Source organism: Pygocentrus nattereri, chromosome 6, assembly GCF_015220715.1.
Source record: "Pygocentrus nattereri isolate fPygNat1 chromosome 6, fPygNat1.pri, whole genome shotgun sequence".
Classification (NCBI taxonomy): domain Eukaryota; kingdom Metazoa; phylum Chordata; class Actinopteri; order Characiformes; family Serrasalmidae; genus Pygocentrus; species Pygocentrus nattereri.
The window spans coordinates 43,773,467-43,797,305 of record NC_051216.1 but is presented as its reverse complement, the minus strand read 5'-3'; the positions used below and the strand labels follow the sequence as shown (position 1 = coordinate 43,797,305).

General features: G+C 40.0%; 1 protein-coding gene across 1 annotated transcript in view; it reads left to right on the top strand.

Annotated features, from left to right (window-relative positions):
• Positions 1 to 23,839, top strand: part of pth2ra (parathyroid hormone 2 receptor a) — a 108,573-nt gene that overhangs the window by 42,983 nt on the left and 41,751 nt on the right. Inside the window, exons 6-7 of the mRNA XM_017702971.2 lie at positions 708 to 894; positions 21,975 to 22,128. Coding sequence (XP_017558460.1) covers positions 708 to 894; positions 21,975 to 22,128 — 341 coding nt within the window. The remainder of the gene's footprint in view (positions 1 to 707; positions 895 to 21,974; positions 22,129 to 23,839) is intronic.

The window sequence follows — 23,839 nt, the reverse complement described above, 5'->3', positions numbered from 1 at the left end:
AGATGCACAAGTGGATCTTAAAACCACTGTTGTACCTTTGAGGGAACACTTACATTGTTTGTACCTTAATGAATGAGAGATGTACCTTTACAGAACCTTCATTTATAAATGTGTATGTTATTACTATCTCAGTTAGTGCATTGTGTTTAAATAGATTACATAATCCTTGTAAATGACCAAGGTCTGAATACTGAACTGTTTTCATTAGAGTCATGAAGCCTCAAATTCTTATAAAGCATTATACTTTGTTTTTTCAGAGATGGTATTAGTTTTGTAGTGGGTAAATTTGTAGTAATACTTGTGAAGAAAAAGTAAATGTAACTTTTCTTACAGTAATGTTGCAAAGTCATTAGAACGACTTCATGCCTGTTTTTTACAGCATAACATGATGTAATGAAAAAGCAATATATATTATAGCCACATGTTTAAGAACACATGATTCAGCAACTGCCCTTTATCTATCAGGAGTGTGACTCGGTAGCTTTTCATTCCTCTTATAAAAGTCCAGGGAAATCAGAATCACTGTCCATGGTAACTGATCCTATGATGCAGCCGTGGCAGATTGAGTTTAGACTGTAAAAGTCGTCCTTGAAGTTCTTGCATTCATTTCAGACCAAGCTGGTGTGTTTGACCTTCACCATTCTTGCTTTATTAGAATGACGAACGCTTCGATGTCCTGGATCATTGTCTTCTTTGTGTGTTTGTAGGCGCCTGCACTGCACACGGAACTACATCCACATGCACTTGTTTGTGTCCTTCATGCTGAGAGCTGTTAGCATCTTCGTGAAGGACCGGGTGGTGCACACCAGCTCCGGCCTGCAGGAGTTTGACGCCGTGCTGATGAATAACTTCACTAATGCGGTGGACGTGGCACCAGTGGACACCTCGCAGTATGTGAGTAACCGAGCTGGGAAGGAACAGATTACTCCAGCTTACTCTTGTTGCAGTACCTTCGTATGTTTTGACTTGTCATTTTTAATAAGTGGTTCAACTTGCCCATGGCTGTTGCCTTGTAGTGTATTTCAATGTATAAGCGCTCTGGGCAGAGAACTTGTATAGAGTAGAATTTCCACTCTAATGTCTTTCAGGTTTCTCAAACACTAGAGGGCGCTCCTGAGCGAGTCCAAAATGAATGGGTTAGCTTGGAGTGTTTGAGCAAAACATTTTTAATGTAAAAGGATACATTTATTCCTGAACACAGAACAGCATAAAGCATTTTAACACTGCTGTTACATTTTAAGATGTTTTAAACTCGAGTTACAGGGGTCTAAAACAGCACCTCATGTATGTTCATAACATCTGTGGGCACGAACAGATGTGTGTGCTATCTGTGGCAGGAAACTTAGACAGAATCCCATTTCTTATTTTTACCCCTGTTTCTTGTTTTTGAGTGTCTCCTTGCGCCTTGGAACTGAGTTATAAGGGGCAGTGGTTGAAATCGTCCTCTATGAAACGGGACCTTCAAACAAAAAGAGCATCACTTCATTAACAGCTACTGGCGCTGCTCTGTAGGCGACCCTGCCCGTCTGCAGGGACAGCAGAGGAGGGGAAAGTTCAGCTCCTCACTGCTGGGCTTTAGTTACATACAGTTTCTTAATTAACATGATTGTAATTTTTAATTAGGTTTGTTCAGCCATCTGGTCAGTTTTTCTATTTTTGTCATAACACTCGTTTGGAGGGTCGTGTAGCCCCAACAATTTGCCCTACACCTTTCTCTCAACAAAATCAGGACACCCTACCCCTAGATGTGAACACGCAAAGTGGAGGGGTAGGGCTAAATGACAGGGGCAAGGGCTGAAATGGGATTGGGCCTCAGAGATATGATTGAAAAATCAGACTGAAGGCGACTAAAGATATGATAGTCATCATAGTAGCCATCGATTAGACTAACATTCACATTCATTCAGATATAGGATAACAGAGAATACTGATCCAGCCAATCAGGAACTTTTGAAGAACTTAGTGGTGGCAGACTATGGTTGGAACTAGACATTGCAGGAAGGAAGCTCTCTAGAACCAGCGTTGGAGACCACTGCTTTAGGCACATACGCATAATTGTTAATCGCCGTTATGATGGTTCCAGCTGTCTTTTAAGCAGATGGAGAATTAACTAGAACTAGAAGTTCTGTTGTTTCCCATTTGGGGCAGTTCTTGTTTTCAAACGTACAAATTGAGTCTGATTGAGTCTAAATGTGAAGTGCTGCATGTTTGGCGTTACTGAACGCTCTCCAAATATGCAGAAACCCACATGGCCTACATCTATGTCCTTTTTGTTACTTCAGCCGTACCAGACGTAGGAGAGATTGGACTGACCTGAAGTGTCTAATCAGCAACAACTTTAAACTCCCCCCTGGAACAATGGACTACTTGTTTACGTGATTCTGTCCATTGGTATTCATATCTGACACTCCTGCTTGCATTAGTGTTGGCCTCAGTGACCTCAGTGCAGAAATGAGGCACCACTGATTGCTAACAACCCCTAAAAAGGGTTCAGGTTAAAAGGGGGTCAAAGGCTTGGAATAAAAGCCGACTTGGCTTGGATTTTGATTGTGGTAGAAAAAAAATATTAAATATTCCACTGTTTATTCAAGGTCGTGCTCCGTCGGCACAGTTTGCCAGGAGCGCAGTGGAGAAATGGCCCGAGGGAACAGTCAGAGGCAGATGTTGTAAGACAGGGAGCACTTGATTACAGAGAGTCGCAAATGCCAGCTCTCTCCGCAGAGGGTGAAATCGTTCAAAAAGTCCACTACAACCAGAGGGTCCCTCTTAAATAGAAGAGATACTCCCCCTGTAAAAGCTTGCAGGCACTGTGCCTTGTTCCTTTCCTTTCTCACTGGTTTTATACTAACCACCCACAGCTCTGGCTGGGGCTGCAATCCAAGCTAAAAAAAAACAAACAAAACAAACAAACACTGTCCCTGGTGCCATTTGGGTGGGATTATTTTTGATTCTACATTGCAGCCCACACCGAGACTTCTGCTGTAACCGTGTCCACTTCAGCCAATGAGAGAACAGCACAGTCTGTAAGCCGAGACCCACAGCTTTAGTCCCCTTTATCAGCTGCCTAGGAATGGCTAAGAGTCATGCCAATGTATGAGGGTGGATAGGCTTTGGAGACCACTTGCTTTATGCCATTGCCTTTAGCGGGAGGCTTAGATTCAATGCAATCAGCCTGCAAGACTGCAGGAGTTTGCCTTCTCGAATTAGCCACAGAATTCTCTCTGTGTCTTAGGCATAGTTGTCTTTAAAGCCCCCCTACATTAAAAAACGTGTTTTGCAAATTGTTAGCTCTTCTTTGACACCTTATTATGATTATATAGATAAGTGTTTTTCAGTATTTACAGAAAGCAATGAGGAGCGAGCATATATCGGTCCACTGGCTTGACAAGGGTGGCATCCCGCTGCCATTGTTGGTCCACTCTCGGACCAGCCAGGTTACGGTCCTGCATACAAGCCTTAACTAGTTTTTAATCTCTTCAAAGTGATTTTAAATGCAGAGACTTTTATTTTAGAAAATAAACTTGGACACATTACAAACAACTGAGAGAAAGGAAATAATGACTAGGCCTGATATAAAATGATTTATTTTGTTTTATTTTATTCATTATTTATTTGTTGCTGACGCTGTGCTAGGTTAAAATTATTTATTAAACTAATAAGTAAGGTTGAACTAAAGAACGCAAGGAAGGAAAAATCAGTAAATTGGAGTAAGAGTGGAAAATGAGTGATAAGTGTAATTTTGTTTAATACTCCCAGAAAAAGGCTCAGTAAAATGGCAGTGGACGGTCAGCTTTGCCATTGGCGAGGCGACAGAGGTCCACTATCCTCTTGTCATCAGGGATGGGATGATGGGAAACCTATAGCTACAGAAGATGCCAACATTTAGCCAAGCTACCCCGTGGCTAACGTTTGAGCTGTTTGTAGTGTAGTTTGCCTTTCTCTAAAAAGATATGTTGGTATTTACAATTGTGGCTGTCAAATTCTATGTTCCACGTCTATGTAAGGAACTGTCAAATATGCTGTAGAGCTGGTAGCAATAGCTTAGCATGCTACAGCTTCAAACACCACAGCACAGGTTCATTTCTGGTTTAATGCATCAGATGCACTGATGCATGTTTTAAGTTAAGATAAAACCCAAAACTGAATGAGCGAATTTATGTTTTTGTGTATGGTTTTGTTAGCTAAGCTACTCTTGCTCTACTTTTCCATTGATGATGTTAGCATCAGAGGTTAGCATAGCTTAATGAACAAACTAAAGAAAATAATAAATACATTTTTTTTTAAATCACACTGTTTGATTGGGGCTCACTGAAGCTCCACTGATGCACAATTAAAAGGATAAAACTCAAATCTAAGCAAGTAAAACTGGTTTTTGTAATGGAGTTTTGAGCTAAGCTACTCTAGCTCCACTATATTGTCCTCATTACTACTCAAGAATAGCATTAGCGCAAGTTTGCATGTACTGGCTAGAGTTTGAGTTATGCTCATTCGGTAAAATTAGCTAAAATAGCCCAGTGGCTAAAATCTCCTTTCTCCTCACTGCAGAGACGGTACTGATCTCCTGCTGTCTGAACTGTGCTGAACCATATCACTGTACCTCCTCTCTGATCAATACACACGGTGCAATTTATCACAACTATTACTGTAATGACACTGTTCACTGTGCACTTTACACTACAATATTGATGCAACTCAAGGTTAGTCATGTTGTAACGAGGAGCGAGGAGGCGGATGCACATGCTGAGATTAGTGAGATTTATTAAGGGCAAATCCAGGGTCATAGTCAAGACAGTCCAGGGTCAGAGATCCAACACGGATTGATCAGGGGACAGACATGACAGACACCAGAATCCAAGAAGAAGACCAGTACAAAGACCACAGCAGATAACAAACAACAAAGACCAGCAAACACAAGGGGCAAACACAGAGCTTAAATACACTGGGAAAATGAGGGATAGGTGGAAGACAGGTGGAGACAATCAGGGGCGGAGTCATGAAATGAGGGGGCTAAACCAAAACAAAACGCACATGGACAGGACTATGTGACTATGTGTAAGTGTGTAAATACAGTAAATCTGTCTCATATGCCATGTAAATATGTAAACAGAGACTTTTATACTTCATTTTATTTCTCTTGTCGTTTAACTTCTGTCTAGATTTATTTCTATTTTGTATTTTTCTGCGTAGTTTATGTAAGTTTATGTGTAACTATGTCTTACTACTGAAACACCGCAATTTCCCTCTGGGATCAGTGAAGTAAGCTCATTCGTTCGTTCGTTCACTGCTGAAACATTTGATAAAGTTTCAGTGGTGTTATGATTACATTTAGTCACAGCTAAAACAATGTTTATAGTGACTCCTCCATCAATCTGTAGAACCCTTTCAAGATGCAAAGAACCCTTTAATCATGCAAAGGGTTCTTTGAGTCCTCATGGTTCTATATTGAATAATTTTCTTTACTATAGAGCCCATAAAAGAACCATCTTTTTAAAAGTGTACATGCTACCATTAATGCAAGTCAAGGTAACCAGGCTTTTTAATATAATTCTGGTTCGCTTTTGCTTAATCCATCATGAAATTTACAAACTTTCTAAAGGACAACAGGCATTTTCAGATTATGTAAAAAAAAAAAAAAATCTGAAAAGCCACTAAATTGAGCTCAATCTATTCTTTCCATAATTTTCATGATCCTGCGATCACAACACCTTCACAATTTCTTCTGCTTCCACAGCACTGAACAAATTCTGAGAGATACATCAACACTCATGCCATAGTTACGTCATATTTGACAGCACCTGGGTCGACTCAGTTCCAGTCATTAAAATGTCACAGCGCCCCTGATAAGCCGTCATGTTTTGACAGTCGGTTCGGCTCAGTGTTTCGCTCTTTAGCAGCTCAAGTTTGACTTGTGTTTTTACAGCGAATGGTTCTGTGGTGTCTATTATTAGGTCAGAACTTCCTGGCTAGGCTTAGTTACAGTATGTGAACTAGAGTCAGCAGGAGTACATTGCATCATTTGATCCATCACCTTGCACTACAGTGAAGAACGGAACATACAGTACTGCACAAAAGAGCAAAGACTTCATTAATTTCCAGCCAAAATAGCCTTTAAGCATAGTTTATTCATTTTATTTTTCAGCAGATGTTTCTGAGGAGATTAGAAAACAATTAGGAAATATGGAAAAGGAATGTCAACTGAAAATAAATGAAAAATAAGTGAAAGTTTCCAAAACATCACCGATCCAAAACTCAAAGATCCATCACCGTCTCCCAGAAACTACCATGTCATGTCAACAGCACTTCAAGCTTTCATCTTTGAGAACATCAAACTCCACTGTCACTTCAGATCTGAACAAATCCATGTTTTCCTGTCCATTCTTCCACTGCAAGATGACAACTTGGTACTATGGGTCTGAAAGGATGTGTAGCTGTTCAAGAAGAACCTCACTGAGAAAAAAAAACATTTGCAATAGAGTTTGTTTTATGATGAGTGTAAATTTGGCAGTGTCAAAATGCAGAAAATGCAGCCTAGTTCTAAGACTGAACTTGAGATATGCAAAAATATCCATGCAGATTTCTAAATGAGGGTCTCCTGAATAGCACTGAAGCTGTAAGACAGCAGACACACTAAACAGTGAGCAATGAAATATTGTATTTAGTTGTTGAGATTGTGAAATTTTCTGTCAAATATATAGCTATACCTTTACATGCTATTCTACAAACAAAACTAATATTTGTATGGCTAGTTATGAAAAGCTAGTTTACTTTATAAAAAAAATTATATTGAAAATTTGCCATAATGCTACTGTTATGGGACCCAAGTACAGAGAGGAAAGCCCATTAGAAGGGTCTTAAATGAGTTTATTGAGGTGATGGAGTGAGAATTTGGTGTACTGATCGGCGATCTGAGGAGTTAACAGTGCGCCACTGGAAACACAGGCAAAAAATGAGAAACACCTGAACAAGTGGGAAATATAAAAATGGCAGGAAAAAGGCAAACAAAGGGGATGCTAAAAGCAGCATATTCAAACAAAGGCTGAAATAGAGAAGTGAAATAAAAGATAATCAGAGAAAAATAAAATAAAATAAAAAATGAGAAGAAGGTCAATATTTCACCTGTTTACTCTTTGTGGAGCAAAACACTTCTGTATGGCTTAGAGCCATTTCTTGTTCAAGCCTTCCTTTTGGCTTTTAAGTCATTTTTGGGCAATTTCTCTCTTGTTTTTCCTTTTCTTTTTGTTTAAACACACACCTGGGCTAAGTACCATACCGGTCACCCCTCTACAAAGGTGTGACAAAGGGCTGCTGTTGGCCACAGCCTTAAGTAGAGGAGTCAACAGGTGTGCCAGGTTATGCCTAATCAGCCCAACGGCTTCTGGAAATTGAAGTTCCCTGAAGGGAAGGCTGGGCCCTTACAACTATATACTGAGTGGTAGTTTGGCCACAAAAATGAACAAATCAAAATGAAATAAACAAAATATTTCCAACAAATATCAGACCTTAATCACTTCCCATTCCCTGAGTGCACTCAGTATCCACCATACTTCTACAATATAACATCCCTGATTGTGGAGATGGTGGCCATTAGAAAATGAATCAAACACATGCCACTATCTACCAGAAACCACCACCATCATGTTAACAGCACTTAAAGCTTTCATCTTTGAGAGCATCAAGCTCCACTCTCAAATCCGCAGGTTTTCCTGTCCATCCTTCCACTGAGAGAAGACAAGCCAGCGCTATCAGCTGGAGGTTTGTTATGTGTGTGATGATGCTGAGGCATTCATGTGGTTCAGTGAGGGTAGTAGGGCCATCCAGCTCAAAAGGTAACTCAACAATAGTAATAAAAAACAACAACAGGTATATAATCCTAAAAAGAGCCACTCTAAGGAGGAGATTTTCAACTATAACATCTGTCACAAGCAGCGAAGTGTCTCCCAATTAATTAAATTCATTAATACATTAAATTCATTTAATATCTGATTTCGTCTTTTACCTGTTAACTGTTGCCCCAATTTTGCCTGAAATGTTTTACCGAAGTAAAAGGACTGCTGTTTCCCCATTCTTTGGGCTACAGTCATGTTATTGGTCTCGTTTGAAAGGTAACAACACGTGTTTTTTCCAACAACTGTACAAATTATATAATAATAATAATAATAATAATGTTTAATGCTTTGTTTTCTTACCATCTGCCTTTATTTTCTTGTTTTCCTGTGTCATCTGTTTTTGTTTACGTCTACCATGTGCCTTTGTTTTCTAGGGCCATGTGCTATACTTGCTGTGTTAGCTCCTCCCCTGTCCTGCCCTGACTTCAGCCATTACCTGTTCCTTGTTTCCTAGCCCCACCCTCTCATCAGTTGCAGGTGTTGCTTATCTCCTCTGTTAGTGTGTGTGTGTATATATATATATATATATATATATATATATATATATATACATACATATGTATATATACTGTTTGCTGTCTTAGGGTTCTTGGACCCCTACTTGTGGTTTCTTTGTGTAAGTTTAGAATCTGTATTTTATAGTTTTCTGTGTTCTTACTAGTTCACTTTGTTACCATCTTTTGATGTTCTCCTTATGGATCCCTGTATTATTTATATACATGCCATTTGTTTGGAGTCTCCACATAGTGTCTTCAATTAAGGACACTCCCACTTGTACTCCTTGTCTGTCTTGTCAGCATATTTGTTACACTAGTTATTTAATATAATAATTATCATGCATGCAAATTAAATTTGACATCAAGAATTACATTTTTACCAGTTGAAAACGTAAAGTGAGTGCCCGAGAAAGAAAAATAGGAAATAAAAGCTAAACACTTCCCCATAGTAATGAGAATTTGAGTTCTTTTTTTTCTAATAACAAAACAAGTGTTGAACTTTGTCAGTAAAAATGAATAGAAATGAATGATCAGATGATCAATAAATTTGAAAATTCTTACATTCTAAAATAATTCCTTCATTCAAGTTTATATGAAGATCTTATTTGATTGGTCATTTATTTTCATAGTAAAATAGTTCCTTTTTTGATTAAACATCAAACCTATTTCCCAAACAGGTTACTATTCATCATTATTACTATTAGTTTACTTCATTCACTTTGTCAGCACTTTTTCCCTTCAATTCCTTTGCTTCTTTTTCATTTCTTTTACCACGTCTTTTATATGTATGACTTCATTTACATGTGGATTGTGATTGGCTCTTCTCTAGGACACCTATGAAAATGCATCAGCGTTGAAAGCTCTCATCACCACCACGGTGACTTCATAAACAGCTCCTATCCGTCATCTCGGATTCCAGAGCATTTTGCAAGCATCTAAAGCAGATGCTGGTTGTAAGTTAATGCCTCAGTTCATTGTCTAGCCTTAAAAAGGGAACGGTGGTCTATCAACTTTGCTACTTCTATCTCTAATCTTTATCTGGAGTGTAAAAATGGCTATCCAGGGCTTACAGGTCACACTCAAATCAGTGAGATCCTGCACCTGTGGAGCAGCTCAGGGCTACAGTGTTAATGAACTCATTCAGGAGTGTAAACAAGGTTGGTGTAAAGATGAGGCCCTTGGAACATGCGGTTCTTGAATGTAGGTCAACATCCTGTAGTGACTAGTCACACCGGAGAGCATTCAATCATGAAGCAGCACCACTCATCCACCCCCTACCCTCAAACAGCAGGCTAATGGAGTACTGCACTGTCAATCAACGCTGTTCCCATTCACTGCTAGGAAGGAAAGGCCATTGTGTTCCTATATGATCCATTCAGCAAAGCTTTATGAGAAGCCTGGCAAAAAGCAAGGAAGCATCGCTGTTGTCAGAACAAAACCCTATATATCAATTTTTCACTATCTGAAAACCTGTTGCCCTTTAAGTTTCATGAAGAATGGACAAAAAAAAAGGTCCAAAAAGTTTGTTTCCATTGACTTGCATCAAAAATGAGGCAGTTTTTATCCCCATTCTGCTATAAAGTTACCATTTTGGAGAAACAAGGTTTTGTTCTGACAACAGTGATAGATTTAGCTGAATTACAGAAGCCACAACTACTAAATATGATGCATTATTTTCAGTATGTAATGTGTCCACTCTTTGCTTCTCTTACAGCATCCATTCTTTCCAGGAGACTCGCTGTACTTTTCCTCAATCTGCAGGGATATTTTTCACACCTCCAAAGTTCAGTCTTAAAAGCTGGTTGCATGTTTTGCTTTTCACAAATCCAAAACACCTTCAGTGATGTTTAGATCTGGACTCTGGGGTGGTCAGTCCACTGTCCTCAGTTTCTTTGTTTGATGTGTCTGTCTCCTCTTCTCAGTGAGACCTTCATGAACAGCTACACAACCTTTCAGACCCACAGCGCTGAGTTGCCATGTTTCAAAAAAGGCTTCTTCTACTTCTCTTAAGACAGCCTGGGAATTTCTTTGATCTGGGATTTATTTTGAACGTGCCTTGTAGGTATAGATGGATTTGTGTGTTTTTTGGCTCTCGCAGCATGAAAACAATTTTAAATGAATAATTGGGTGGATCTAAAATGAGTTAACATCTATGTCATCGCAAAGTAATAGGCTAGAGGGTAAGAAAAAGCAATCTAGTAGAGACTGAATAAGGAGAGGGAGGCACAAGCTTGGAGACTTTGAGAGTGTTCCAGAGGTTTGGCCTGCAATGCAAAAATCGCTTTAAGTACTTAACCTGGAGGCTGGGCTTGAAAGCAGGTGCGTGTCAGAGGAAGTGGAGCGAGTGTGAATGTGAAAATGTCTGAAGAAGAGCAGAAAGTTAAGGATGTGCCTGATCATGCAGGGACTTAAAAGTATTTTATAATGCTTACAAAAGTGGATGTAATAAAAGCAGGGATAAGCTACAGAATAGGAAAGAGAACATATCTGAGCAATGAGCCTCATTCACCCACTGTTCTTCAGTGGTGGACAGTAACTGAGTAAATGTAATTAGTTTCTGTACTTTAGTATTTTTGGTGTATCTGTACTGAAGTTTCTCCGTTCTGGGCGCTTTTTCCTTTCACTCCACTACATTTCAGAGTCTAATATCCGACTTTTTCCTCCTACATTTTGAGAAATCTGTCGCTCCTTTTGGTTTCTGTGTGTATAAAAACGTAACATGTCAAAACGAAAGAAGCGCAAAGCCAGAGCACCAATCAGGGCCCAGCGGTCACTTTGTTCTGAGCTGGTTTTGACCTGTTGGTCATACCGACCCAGTGCAGCACGCGGTTCAACGTCAGCGCAGCAGCGTAAAACTTTGGGAGAGTCTGTTCAACATAAATGATGAACTAACCTAACTTTGTGTAAATAGAGCACAATATAGAAATATGTCCACATATGCAGTCGAGACTGACGCGGCTTTTTTCTGAATTTCTACAAACACCATTTCATTTTATAGTAAATGAGTTTGGGCTGGTTTATGTTTATGAACAGACGCCTACAGATCAACATAGTAAAGGAGCTCATCTGTGATCCTGAGTTTAAAGCCAGTTTTTATTCAACTTAAACTTGGAACTAAGTTGTAAATAAATCTGAAACTGAAACTTTGCTTGTGTGTAAAAAGTGATTTCAGAGCCACTCGGTTCTCCCTGATGGAAACTGTTTACCTTCAGTGTTTTGTGCTTCTGATCATTTTAATAGACGTCAGCGTCACTAATTAATGACGTTCTATTAAAAGACTGGTTTACCAAGAGAGACGCTGGAGGACTTTCACCTGAAATGAGTTCATGAAGCCAGTCTGGTTATAAAAATGATAACAGGACATCAGAGCCAGAATTACTCTTTTAGTACTTTTACTTTATACTTAAGTACATTTGAAGGGAAATACTTTAGTACTTTTACTCAAGTGGAGGTCTAAAGGGAGGAACTTCTACTTTTACTGGAGTAATACTTTACTTTGGGTATCTCTACTTTAACTCAAGTACATGGTTTGTGTACTTTCATCCAGCACTGGTGTTCTTAAGGAGGAAGTTCTTCTTACATCCCATTGGTGCAGTTTTCAGAAAGTTTGACATTCTCCAGTGTTTTCTTGTTTGTAGATTCTATTCTTACCCAAGAATGAATCCCAGACAATCAAAAGCACAAAAGGTGGGAACTGTTCTGTGGTTTAAGAACACCATGAATCTAACAGACGTTTTCTTAGGATCTTTCTTGAAAAAAATATGAAAAAACATGGATATTAGGAAGATATCAGTGGATGACGCCCGATGTTCCTAGGATGAAAATATGTTGTATTACTGATGTTTTTACTGTGGCCATTTAATAACAATGGGAAGTCAAGAATGACACCAAGATTCCTAACCTGGGCAACAGGGGACAAAATAAAATCTGGGTTAGCCAGGGTGGACTTTCTTCAAGGTGGCTGAAGATACAATCAGTATGACCTCAGATTTATCATGAATTAATTTTAGGAATTCTTAGGCATCCAGGTCTTTTTATCAGCCAAGCAAGTGGAAGTCTGTCTGAGGCTTTAGTGTATATATAGATTTGCAATGCTCATGCCAGGTGATACCATATATGTAATGGAAAGTAAATGACCAAGAACTGAGCTCTGGGGAACACCATGCGAGCCAAGAAGGGGTCAGCTCTAATCCTGCCAAATGAGACAAATTGCTGTTAGTCAATAATATGATCTTCCTGACTTTAAATTTGTGGACGATCTTATATTTAATCTTTTAAGAAATAACTTGAATAACTTGTACAAAAATGGCAATTTTGACAAAGTTAAATAAATGAAGGAAAGATTTTTATGGCACTGCACACCGCAGAGGTTTACTACATAAAATGGTTTTGAATATGGTGCTTGATGCCTGCGACATTGTTTTATTATTTTATTAAAATCTATTTGTTGTGAAAAAGTACATGCTAGGTGTTGTAAGATTAAGTAGTCCCCAAAGGAAACACTATTTCCCCAATTATCATGACATTGAAACACTCATGAGACAAATGAAGGTTTACTGGTGGTTTTGGACAGTAAATAAAATATCTGCTGTAGAGCTCACGACCCCTGGTTCCCATCACCACCACTGTAAAGAAATATGCTCTACTATGCATCATTTCACATCAAAGCCTGAATGACTTCATTTATATGAAGACTTTTCATACTGACTTCATTGTTTCATAATTGCAGTAGTTCGGAAATTTTGAAACAACTGGTTGAATTCACATTTAACATAAGAACAACAAGGAGCTAGCTAAGGGTTCTACTAGAATGAATGCATTTTCTTAAAATAGTCTACTTTTCTATACATTTGCAGACTACATTTGTTTTTTTTGTAATTTCTTGGATTGGAATCTACAAGTTTCAGGAAAACTGACATCTCTGTGAAGCATAATTCATTGAAGAAATCAGAATAAGAGAGCTTTTAGATGTGTGCTTCAAACGTTAGCTCTGTTTTGACTTGCCTCCATTTCAAATTCTCCGTGACCATGATGTGTAGGAGTGGAAAATCCCTTTAAACTGCACTAAAACCACATTTCCCCCCCAAAGAAGCACAATGAGAGAGTTTGTGTCTCTGAGAAGATAGATAAGAGAGAAACAGAGAGAATGAGAAGAAACGAGTGAACCCATTTGAGAACAGCTCCTTCAGGCGAAGCCACAGCAGACGTGTGGTGCATCTTTGATCATCTGTCAGTAAGCATAGAAACTCTTCCAGGTACAGTCAGCAGCCGATTTAGAGAGGAGAGCTCAGTGTAACGAGAGCCCCTCTCCGCAGGGTCTTTTATCGGAACGTTCTAGGTCAACGTTAACTCTGCTCCCTCATCATCTCTAACACCTGTGTCTTGTCAGTTAGGTCTGATTCTATGTAGGGAACAGGGCCCAACATGACATTTTCACACAAAATTATCAGAAAAATATTTGAACAGTTCTTCTACAAAGGCTGAAGAGCAACATCTGTAAGTCTGCATGACACCTACATACAGTTACATGTCACATGATTGGTGTGCAATTGCATTATTCCGGTCTGGCTAACCCACTCTTGGGGATTTTATGATGCAGGCATCACATTTTAGCCTCCTAAGATAAGTAATAAGCATGAGTAAACTTTATGGAGGCTTTTACACAAGGCATTGGGTTTACAGGTAGATGAACTTCAATCCAGCTGATAACTCTCAGAGAATCCAAAATCAAAGGACACTAGGGATTACACAAAAAATGCGGCAGCGCTCTGAAAATGAACATGCAGGTTATACTTTGCATATAAAGACAGGAAGACGAGGACAGTGCCTCAAATTGAATACTTTTGGTACCAGGCTGTTGGAAATCTGACTTAACACCACTGATTCCTTTTCAGCTAGAGTCGCTTGACTGTCTTGCCACCTGGCTTAGACTCACTTAACTGACTCACAACTTGACTTGGACATTCTTACTTAACTCGGACTCTTACTTAACTGAGTCACTACTCTACTCTGACGCTTCCTTAAGGTAAGTAGCAGCTCAGCTAGACTCTTGCATAATTGACTCGGTATTCAACTTGGACTCTTCCTTAACTCACTCAGTACTCGATTTGGACTCTCCCTTAACTGACTCTTTACCCACATTTGCTCTTAACTGACTCATGACTCAAGTGAGACTCGCCCTTAACTGACTCACAATTCAGGCTTACCCATAACTAACTCACTAATCGACCTGGACTCTACCTTAACTGACTTGCTATTGGACTTGCCTTTAACTAACATGTGAGTCAACTTGCCGTTAACACTCATGATTCGACGCGGGCTCAACCTTAACAGAGTTGCAGCTTGACACAGACTTGCACATGACTGACTCATGACTTGACTCACCTTTAACCAAGTTATGGCTTAACTGGCTCAGACTTGCCTATAACTTGTTTGCGACTCAACTCAGACTTCCACTCTTCTGACTTGCTGTTCAAATTGGACTCGCTTTTAACTGATTTGCAACTCAAGTGGCATTTCATTGACTCAACGTGACTTGAATCATACTTGCCCTTAACTGACTCTGACATCCCCTTAACTGACTTGCAACTCAACCCAACTTGCCCATAACTGACTTGGGGCTTAGCTTAAACATCCTCTTAACTGCCTTGCATCTCAACTCCACTTTTTGTGACTTGTCTCAAGCTCGGTCTGGGATATTTCACGACTCGACTTAGAATGACTCCTAACTCCTGCTCTCATGTGAAGCCAAGACATCAGTTCAGTACCTAATGAGGCATTTTACCATTTAGTCCACATTCTAGACCACCGGTAGAACTTTGGAATGGTTTTTCTAGTTCATCTGTGCCTTGTGTTCAGTTGAGATCTTGAATGGTGAGTTTACAATTTCAGACAGTACTTGACAGTACCTGACCCAAAACTAGAACAAGAAGTCTCTTTCTGAGGGAGGGCATCTTGTGGCACCTCTGCAGCACTTATTGCTCCGATAAAGGAGCAACTTGAGTTTTATGTAATGGCAGACAAACTGGATGAACGCAATTACAGGAATATACTTTAGAGAAAATGTCACTGTCTTTTTTCAGAGCTGAAATAATCACAGAAAAAAATCCCTCCCTAATTGATGTTATTATGACGTAGCATGGACTGGCTGACATGTGGAAGAAAAGACCAAAAGAATTGGCTGTTAGACTGGACTAAACACCATGGAATGACCTTTTATTAGTAGGACATTTATATTCCGATCATAGTCTGAGTAATATAGCACTCGTCTGTCTAAAAACATCTTAATCCAGTTATGGATTTGAACAGATCCTTATTGACATGTTTTTGTACATTTTAAAGGAAGAGTGACATTTTTTAAGCTGCTCAGATACTTAACCATTAATAATGACCTTCCGTTCTACGCTGAGAACTGTAGTGCCACATTTGTGTAGTTTTATTCAGTTGTATCGATAAGGTAAATGCATTTTCTCATGAAAAGAGAAACTTTGAAATAGATGACTTTCTAATTATATTACCTAATTATTAATATTCGCCTGTATTTTATTGTAATGCATAGTGGCAGCTTTATATTTGGTGCAACTGTTAATTCCGTGTTGTACACCATGCCCAGCAGGCAAGTCAAGTCATTTGTACTAACAGCTCAGGCCCAGTATTAATGCATCAATTACTGGGGTAATACCCGACCAACCAATCATCATGCCCTAGTTTTTTTGTATATGCTTCTACAGTAGTAAGCAGGAAAAAACACAGACATTTCTGGGTTGCAGGCGGTGCTGAAGCCTATTCCAGTGGTCACTGGGCAAAAGGCAGGATACACCCTGGACAGGTCACCAGTCCATCACAGGGCAGACACACAGCCATTCATGCCTAGGGGCAGTTTAGTATCTCCAATTGGCCTGGCTGCATGTCTTTGGACTGTGGGAGGAAACCCACACAGACACAAGAACAACATGTAAACTCCACACAGAGAGGGCTTCTTCTAAGCCACTTATCCTTCTGGGTCAGTGGGTGTGGAGCTGGAGCCTATCCCAGCATTTATTGGGTGGAAGGCAGGAAACACCCTGGACAGGTCACCAGTCCATCACAGGGCAGACACACAGCCATTCACGCCTAGGGGCAGTTTAGTATCTCCAGTTGGCCTGGCTGCATGTCTTTGGACTGTGGGAGGAAACCCACACAGACACAAGAACAACATGTAAACTCCACACAGAGAGGGCTTCTTCTAAGCCACTTATCCTTCTGGGTCAGTGGGTGTGGAGCTGGAGCCTATCCCAGCATTTATTGGGTGGAAGGCAGGATACACCCTGGACAGGTTACCAGTCCATCACAGGGCAGGCACACAGCACGTCCAGTTGGCCTGACCACATGTCTTTAGACTGTGGGAGGAAAACAGAGAACCCAGAGGAAACCCACACAGAGAGAACATGCAAACTCCACACAGAAAGGACCCTGGTCACCTGGCTGGGGAATTGAACCCAGGCCCTTCTTGCTGTGAGGCAATAGTACTACACACTGTGCCACCATGCCACGCCATAAAATGCCATTGAAGGAAAGGAAACTAGCATGGCTTACAGCCTTGACATAGATACATCCTCCAAAGAGGATGTCTGAGCTTATCCCTACATTCCACAGGACAGCTGCTGTGTGGCTGCAGGACTTCCCGAATTACCCCTGCAGTGCACCAGCAACCCACCATCTCGACTTGACTTTCCCTCAGCGTTATCTGCGCCTGATGTTCACCATGGCTGATGCTTTGACTCAGCTCTACCTCAGCTTTCAAAAGAAGTTGCTGTGTTTGCTACACAAACTTTTTCCTGTGTTCTTGCTGTCCAGGTAACCGTATGCCTCTGTGCTTTTATAATAAGGTACATAGTTCATCGTCTACACATACAGAAAAGATGAAACAGTTGACCATTTCAAAATAACTAAATAACTAAAAACCTCAGGCAGACAGCGGCGTCACAACCACAGCTCTTTAAAATATTGTTACTAAGCAACCGTAGGTTAAGGTGGGACCACTGCCGTAGAGTTTAAATGTGAAGTATGGCAAATGAACCAGGAAAGAACATGAAGCAGCTTTTTAACATTAATGTGCACTAATGTAGACATACAGTAACGTTAAGGCCAAACTAAGACCACCAGCAATATGATTATTTACACCATTAGCAACACTTCCATTAACAAAAACAAACAAACTACTCCAGCTCAGAAGTAGAGTCCTCACCTAACAGCAAAACAAAACAGCTACCTACTCTGTTCTTACCTACGTTCTTAAAAAAGACGGTTCTTCAAATGCTTTAGTCAAGAAATTGCTTCTAAATAGAACCATAAACACTCAAAGCAGAGTTTGAATGATTAAAGGATTCTTTGCATCATGAAATGATTCTTCAGATTGGTGGAGAATGTGCTGTAGGTGGTTCTCTACAGAACCTTCTCGGAAAGAGTTCTATATAGCACCCAAATAGGTTCTGCTATTATAACAATGTCAAGCTTGTAACAATAGAAGAACCCTTTTGAGAAAGATATAGAACTTGAGGCCATCAACTTGTCATGACATATCATAAGCTGTCACAAGTTGTCATATCAGATTATGTCCAGTAATAAACAGGGCCATGTTAGCTTTACTGCTTATTGTCAGGACAGATGCCATAATGTTTGATGTCATGAAAGCTAACTACAGAGTTATGCCAAATTTTTGCACAATTTTTTGCTAAGCTTTCATTAAACATTATGGCATCCGTCATCACCAATAACTGATAATGGTAGCATGACAATTAGTGTGTTTACAAGCCTCAATAATCTGATCATAATCAGATTTCTGCAGTGATTTGATTATTCAAATAGTCATGTAAACAGCACACTCTCCGATTTCTTAGAGTAAGGTCTAGAAATCTGATAAAGAGGCTGGATTTTAGCTCAGTAGTCATATTTCTCAGTGTAATTCGCAGCACGAGTTTTACGTTACATTCATGTCTTTTCTTCTGCGAGTCTATTGGGTGATTGCAAAGCAGAAATCCAATTACTGTCGGATTCATGCAGATCTGGAGTTTCCCCCATTATCTGATTACTCAAGTGCATGTAAACACGGTTGGATTACTGACAAAATCAGATTTTCTGCAGTTTTTTTTATTATTAGGTTGATATTAATCACTTGGAAAGAAAATGTCTTTGAATTAACTTACACTGAGCGTTAAGCAGGGTGGCACGGTGGCGTGGTGGGTAGCGCTGTCGCCTCACAGCTAGGAGGGCCTGGGTTCGATTCCCCGGCCGGGCGACCGGGGTCCTCTCTGTGTGGAGTTTGCATGTTCTCCCCGTGTCTGCGTGGGTTTCCTCCGGGTTCGCCGGTTTCCTCCCACAGTCCAAAGACATGCAGTCAGGCCAACTGGACGTGCTAAATTGCCCCTGGGTGTGAGTGTCTGTCTGCCCTGCGATGGACTGGCAACCTGTCCAGGGTGCATCCTGCCTTCCGCCCGAAGACTGCTGGGATAGGCTCCAGCACCCCCCCGCGACCCTGACGGAGAAGCAGATTAGAAAATGGATGGATGAGAGTTAAGCAAGTTTTTACCTTCTCCTATTTGAGAAATACTATCCGTTCTTCGGACAGCGATGATACATCGTGGCTCAAGTAAAGTGGTACCAAAGTTCCCAGAGAAAGTTTGCTGTTGTCTGTTTTTTTGGAAAGAAGGAAACGTGTGATTCAAGTCTTCAGAACCATCTTTGTCAACAAGCATTTAATATTCTATAGGCTTATATGCTTGGAGGGAAATGATTATTACTATTAAAAGTGTTGACAGAACCTTCTGTCAGGTGAAATTAAGTATCATTTTTCCCCCAGCTGTTTTGAAAGCCAAGTGGAGACAGCTGGAAGAATGTTGGTAGAATATTTTATGAGAAAGTGCTATTAAAGTCACCTCTTGAGCCTTTTTAACAGACTGCCTTTATTTATACAGTCAGATGTTCATGTCTGATAAAAGTAAGCCTCAAAAAAGTAATGAAATCGAGCAAAAAGCTTTATTTTATTACATGCATTTACTCGGGTTATTAAGATGGAGATATATTCCATCAAAAGCTTTTAATGTGTGATATGTGGCATGTAGATTTGAAGTAGGTCAATGTTTTAGAAGGGCTTCACAGTCCTCAGACTCACTGAGCTGTCATAGCCTGCTGCTAATTGCTTCATTAAAATGAATATTTGTAGCTGATAGCTTCTTTTGAGCTAAATATAATGATGGGTTGTTATTACTCAGTTCTAGAGTGTATCTTCTGTTACTGGTTCCGGTCGTGGCCTTTAATGAGTGAATGAAGTGAGCTGGTCAGTCACACATAGTGGAGGTAATTATTCTTCAACTTCTCCCACTATTTTAACTGAGACACTTTAGTTTAATGCTTCTCAGCCAGCAATAGGCTCTAATGTTTAGTATTTTGCCCTTAGTTATGGGTCATTTAATATGGAGACAGTGTACATATACACTCACCGGCCAATTTATTAGGTACGCCTTGCTAGTAAAAGGTTGGACCACCTTTTGCCTTCAGAACTGCCTTAATTCTTCATGGCAGACTTTCAACAAGGTGTTGGAAACGTTCCTCAGAGATTTTGGTTGGTTATTTGAGTTCCTGCTGCCTTTCTATCATCTGGAACCAGTCTGCCCATTCTCCTCTGACCTCTCGCATCAACAAGGCATTTTCGTCCACACAACTGACCGCTCACTGGATATTTCCTCTTTTTTGGACCGTTCTCTGTAAACAATAACAGCATATTCAGCTGCACCTCATGGAGACAAAAGCAGTTTTTTTAATAATAATAAATCATTTTTGCTATATAATTAATATATTTTGCTATATTATTTTAATATAACTGGATAACACACTTTTGCTGTATTTTCATCATCAAAATGGCTTTCATTTTACTGCCTGATTAAATTATAAAAGTGCATATCTTTGATTCTTTGGGGAAACTCAGCCTTTCTGTATTCTCACAATTAGCATTCATACATTTCAAATGATCCAATCATAAGTGGACAGTGTTAGATACAAGCGTCCCAGGTGTCCAGTGTGTCTCAGAGCTACATTGAGATCTGATCACTCAAACCACTTTGGAGGTGGTCAGGAACGCATGACCATGGCTTAATGTTAAAGTGTCCCCGATAACATCAAATGACCATCTTATTCAACTGTGGCTCACGGAGACAAAAGCAGTTTTTTCTTTGTCTGTAATATTTAGTTCATCAACCCTAGAGATGGTTGTGCGTGAAAATCCCAGCAGATCAGCAGTTTCTGAAATACTATGCTGGTTTTGCTGGTTACCAGCTTATTAACTTCCATTGCCGCTGACCAGCATCCAATACACAACACATGCAGGCGACAGGCTGTACTGTTCTATGCTGTTCTTACTAACAGGGGTGTTAGTTGGTAGGCTAAGATTAGCCACATGTATTACACTTTTTACATGAATAACATAATAATTATATAACACTTATAATTTTATATTAGGTCATGAAGCATAATATATACATATCAACACATTTCAAATAAAGGGCTACAGCTACCAGTGACCTTCTAGTAAGACAGCAGAAACAAATATAGCAAGCTAACATTCACTAATTTTATCAGTTTAACATCACAACTAGGAGTTTTCCTGAAATAAACCACTATTCTTTTTTGTTTTCCCTGAAAAGTAAGAAATAACTCGGTAACATCCCGGATATCATCCCATAAACTACCCAGCTTGGTGGAAATAACCCAAAAAATGACCCTACAGGCTCAGCATTTGAGTAGAAAAAAAAAACCAATGTCTTAATTTTAAAAATATGTTTAGAAACAGATGTGATTATTCCTTAATAGCATAAGAAGCAGAGGCCAAGAAAGTGGGAAGTGGGTTAACTGAGGGGGCTGCAGCACCTCCAGCTTTCAGGACTACACACCAACAACCACAACAACAGAATTTTATAGGTTACTCGTATGGAGCCCTGCTTGTGACATCCCGTAGAAATGAAACTAATGTGTGGCCATGTTATATTAAAGCAAGGGAATGAAATGCTTGGGCAAGTTAGTGCACAAAACAAGTGTATACCCTGCATTCCTGGATGCTGTGCCACCAGTCCAGGTAATTATGTAATTCAGTTTGACTAGCATAGAAGAATGAAAGTAACCACAGAGCTGAGCTTTAGTGAGAGCTAAAGTTGTGGCTCCTTCCCTTTGTCACGGGTGAATTCCTCCTTTTTTCTGCTCAAGAGATGCCCCACGGCAAACCATCGCTACAGCAGACCGTGAGATTAATTTCTTTTTCTTGTCTGCTGCTTTCGTTGGCGGTGGAGCATCTACAAATTTCACCACGGCAGCACAGATGGGGACGTCTGCGTCTGCTTTGCTCTTGATCGATTTGTTCTGCGACTGTAACTGAGATGACGCTCCCTTTGCCCAAAAACAGAAGGCCGCTACCCTTCCACAAAGCCTGAGCGTCTCTTTTCTGCCTCCTACCGAGGAGATGAAATGACTTTCCGGGCTGACTTGAGCATGTTGAGGCATATAAATTCAACCCATCAGTTCTTGTTCCCCATTTGTGACACTGATGTTCCTCTTTCATTTCTAGATGGGTTGTAAGGTGACCGTCCTGCTGTTCATCTATTTCCTGGCAACAAACTACTATTGGATCCTGGTGGAGGGCTTGTACCTGCACAGCCTTATCTTCATGGCCTTCCTGTCAGATACTAAATACCTATGGGGCTTCACTTTGATTGGATGGGGTGAGTATGTGGCAGTGGTCATTTGTTCGCATTCAGTTGCTCATTGTCCCCACAAGTGTGATTGCTCTTCATTTATAACCAAACCCAGCTAACTTCAAGCACCCCCCCCCCCCCCCCTCCTTCCATGTCTGGAGCACTTTGGATCGAAATTCAATCAGAGCTGCCGTTTTGCTGGAGAAACTCCATCTGCTTCGGACGTGAGGACGCTCATGCTTTCCCGGCAGCTCTAGCTCCATTTCTCTTCTTGAGAAAACTAATTAAACCTTGCGAATAAACATCATAGTTAATTTGGCCTCATTATACCAATTGGGCAGCTGCTACCTTGTTAACATGGACTTCACAAACGTCTCATCACGTTGATACATTCCTGTGCCAAGGCTGGTTAATAAGAGACATTCTTGTGGGGATCAAATTTGAAAACTAATTAATGGCATGTAGTGACGGGTGGAAACCCTTCAGGAGGTGGTACATCTAATAAGAGTAGGCCACCATCAGCATGTTACATTCAAACCAACAGGTTCTACTCTTCCATCAGTGGATGAGTGCAGTTTATTACTGAATACAATCGCTTTAGCAGCATAATTAACACTTTATTGCTGTTGTTTTGCTATAATATTCATATATAACTGCAATACTATGACATTAACTCCTTTACTGCATTTTGTTGCCTTTGGACAACAATGACTTCCTTTTAATTTTATTATGGCACTAGGTACAAGTATGTAGTGTGTCTCAAAAGGTTCATTGTGATTTGTTCACTCAAACCACCTAGGAGGTGGTCAGAAATGCATATGACCGCAATATGTATAGTGTGAGTTCTACAGTGCCCCCAACAGCATATTCAGCTGCACCTCATGGAGACAAAAGCAGTTTTTTTTATAATAATAAATCATTTTTGCTATATAATTAATATATTTTGCTATATTATTTTAATATAACTGGATAACACACTTTTGCTGCATTTTTTTGCCATATGGCAACAATGGCTTTCATTTTACTGCCTGATTAAATTATAAAAGTGCATATCTTTGATTCTTTGGGGAAACTCAGCCTTTCTGTATTCTCACAATTAGCATTCATACATTTCAAATGATCCAATCATAAGTGGACAGTGTTGGATACAAGCGTCGCAGGTGTCCAGTGTGTCTCAGAGCTACATTGAGATCTGATCACTCAAACCACTTTGGAGGTGGTCAGGAACGCATGACCATGGCTTAATGTTAAAGTGTCCCCGATAACATCAAATGACCATCTTATTCAACTGTGGCTCACGGAGACAAAAGCAGTTTTTTCTTTGTCTGTAATATTTAGTTCATCTTTGGCAGCATAATTAACACTTTACTTTTATTTTGCTAAATTATCCAGATATAACTGCACAATACTATTACATTAACTGCTTTGCTGCATTTTGTTGCCAAATGGCAACGTTGTTTCCCACTTTATTGCCTGATTAAATGATAAAAGCCCAGATTTTTTGCGATTCTTTTGGGAAACTCAACCTTTCTGATTTCTCACACTAAGCATTAACGCACACTTCAAGTGATCTGATCATAAGTGGGCAGCACCTCTGTAGAGGTGTCCCAGGTGTCCAGTGTGTCTCAGAGCTACACTGAGATCTGATCACTCAAACCACCTTGGAGGTGTTCGGGAACGCATATGACCACATAACATCTGTAGTCCAAATCTCAAAGTGCCCCCCGACAACATCAAA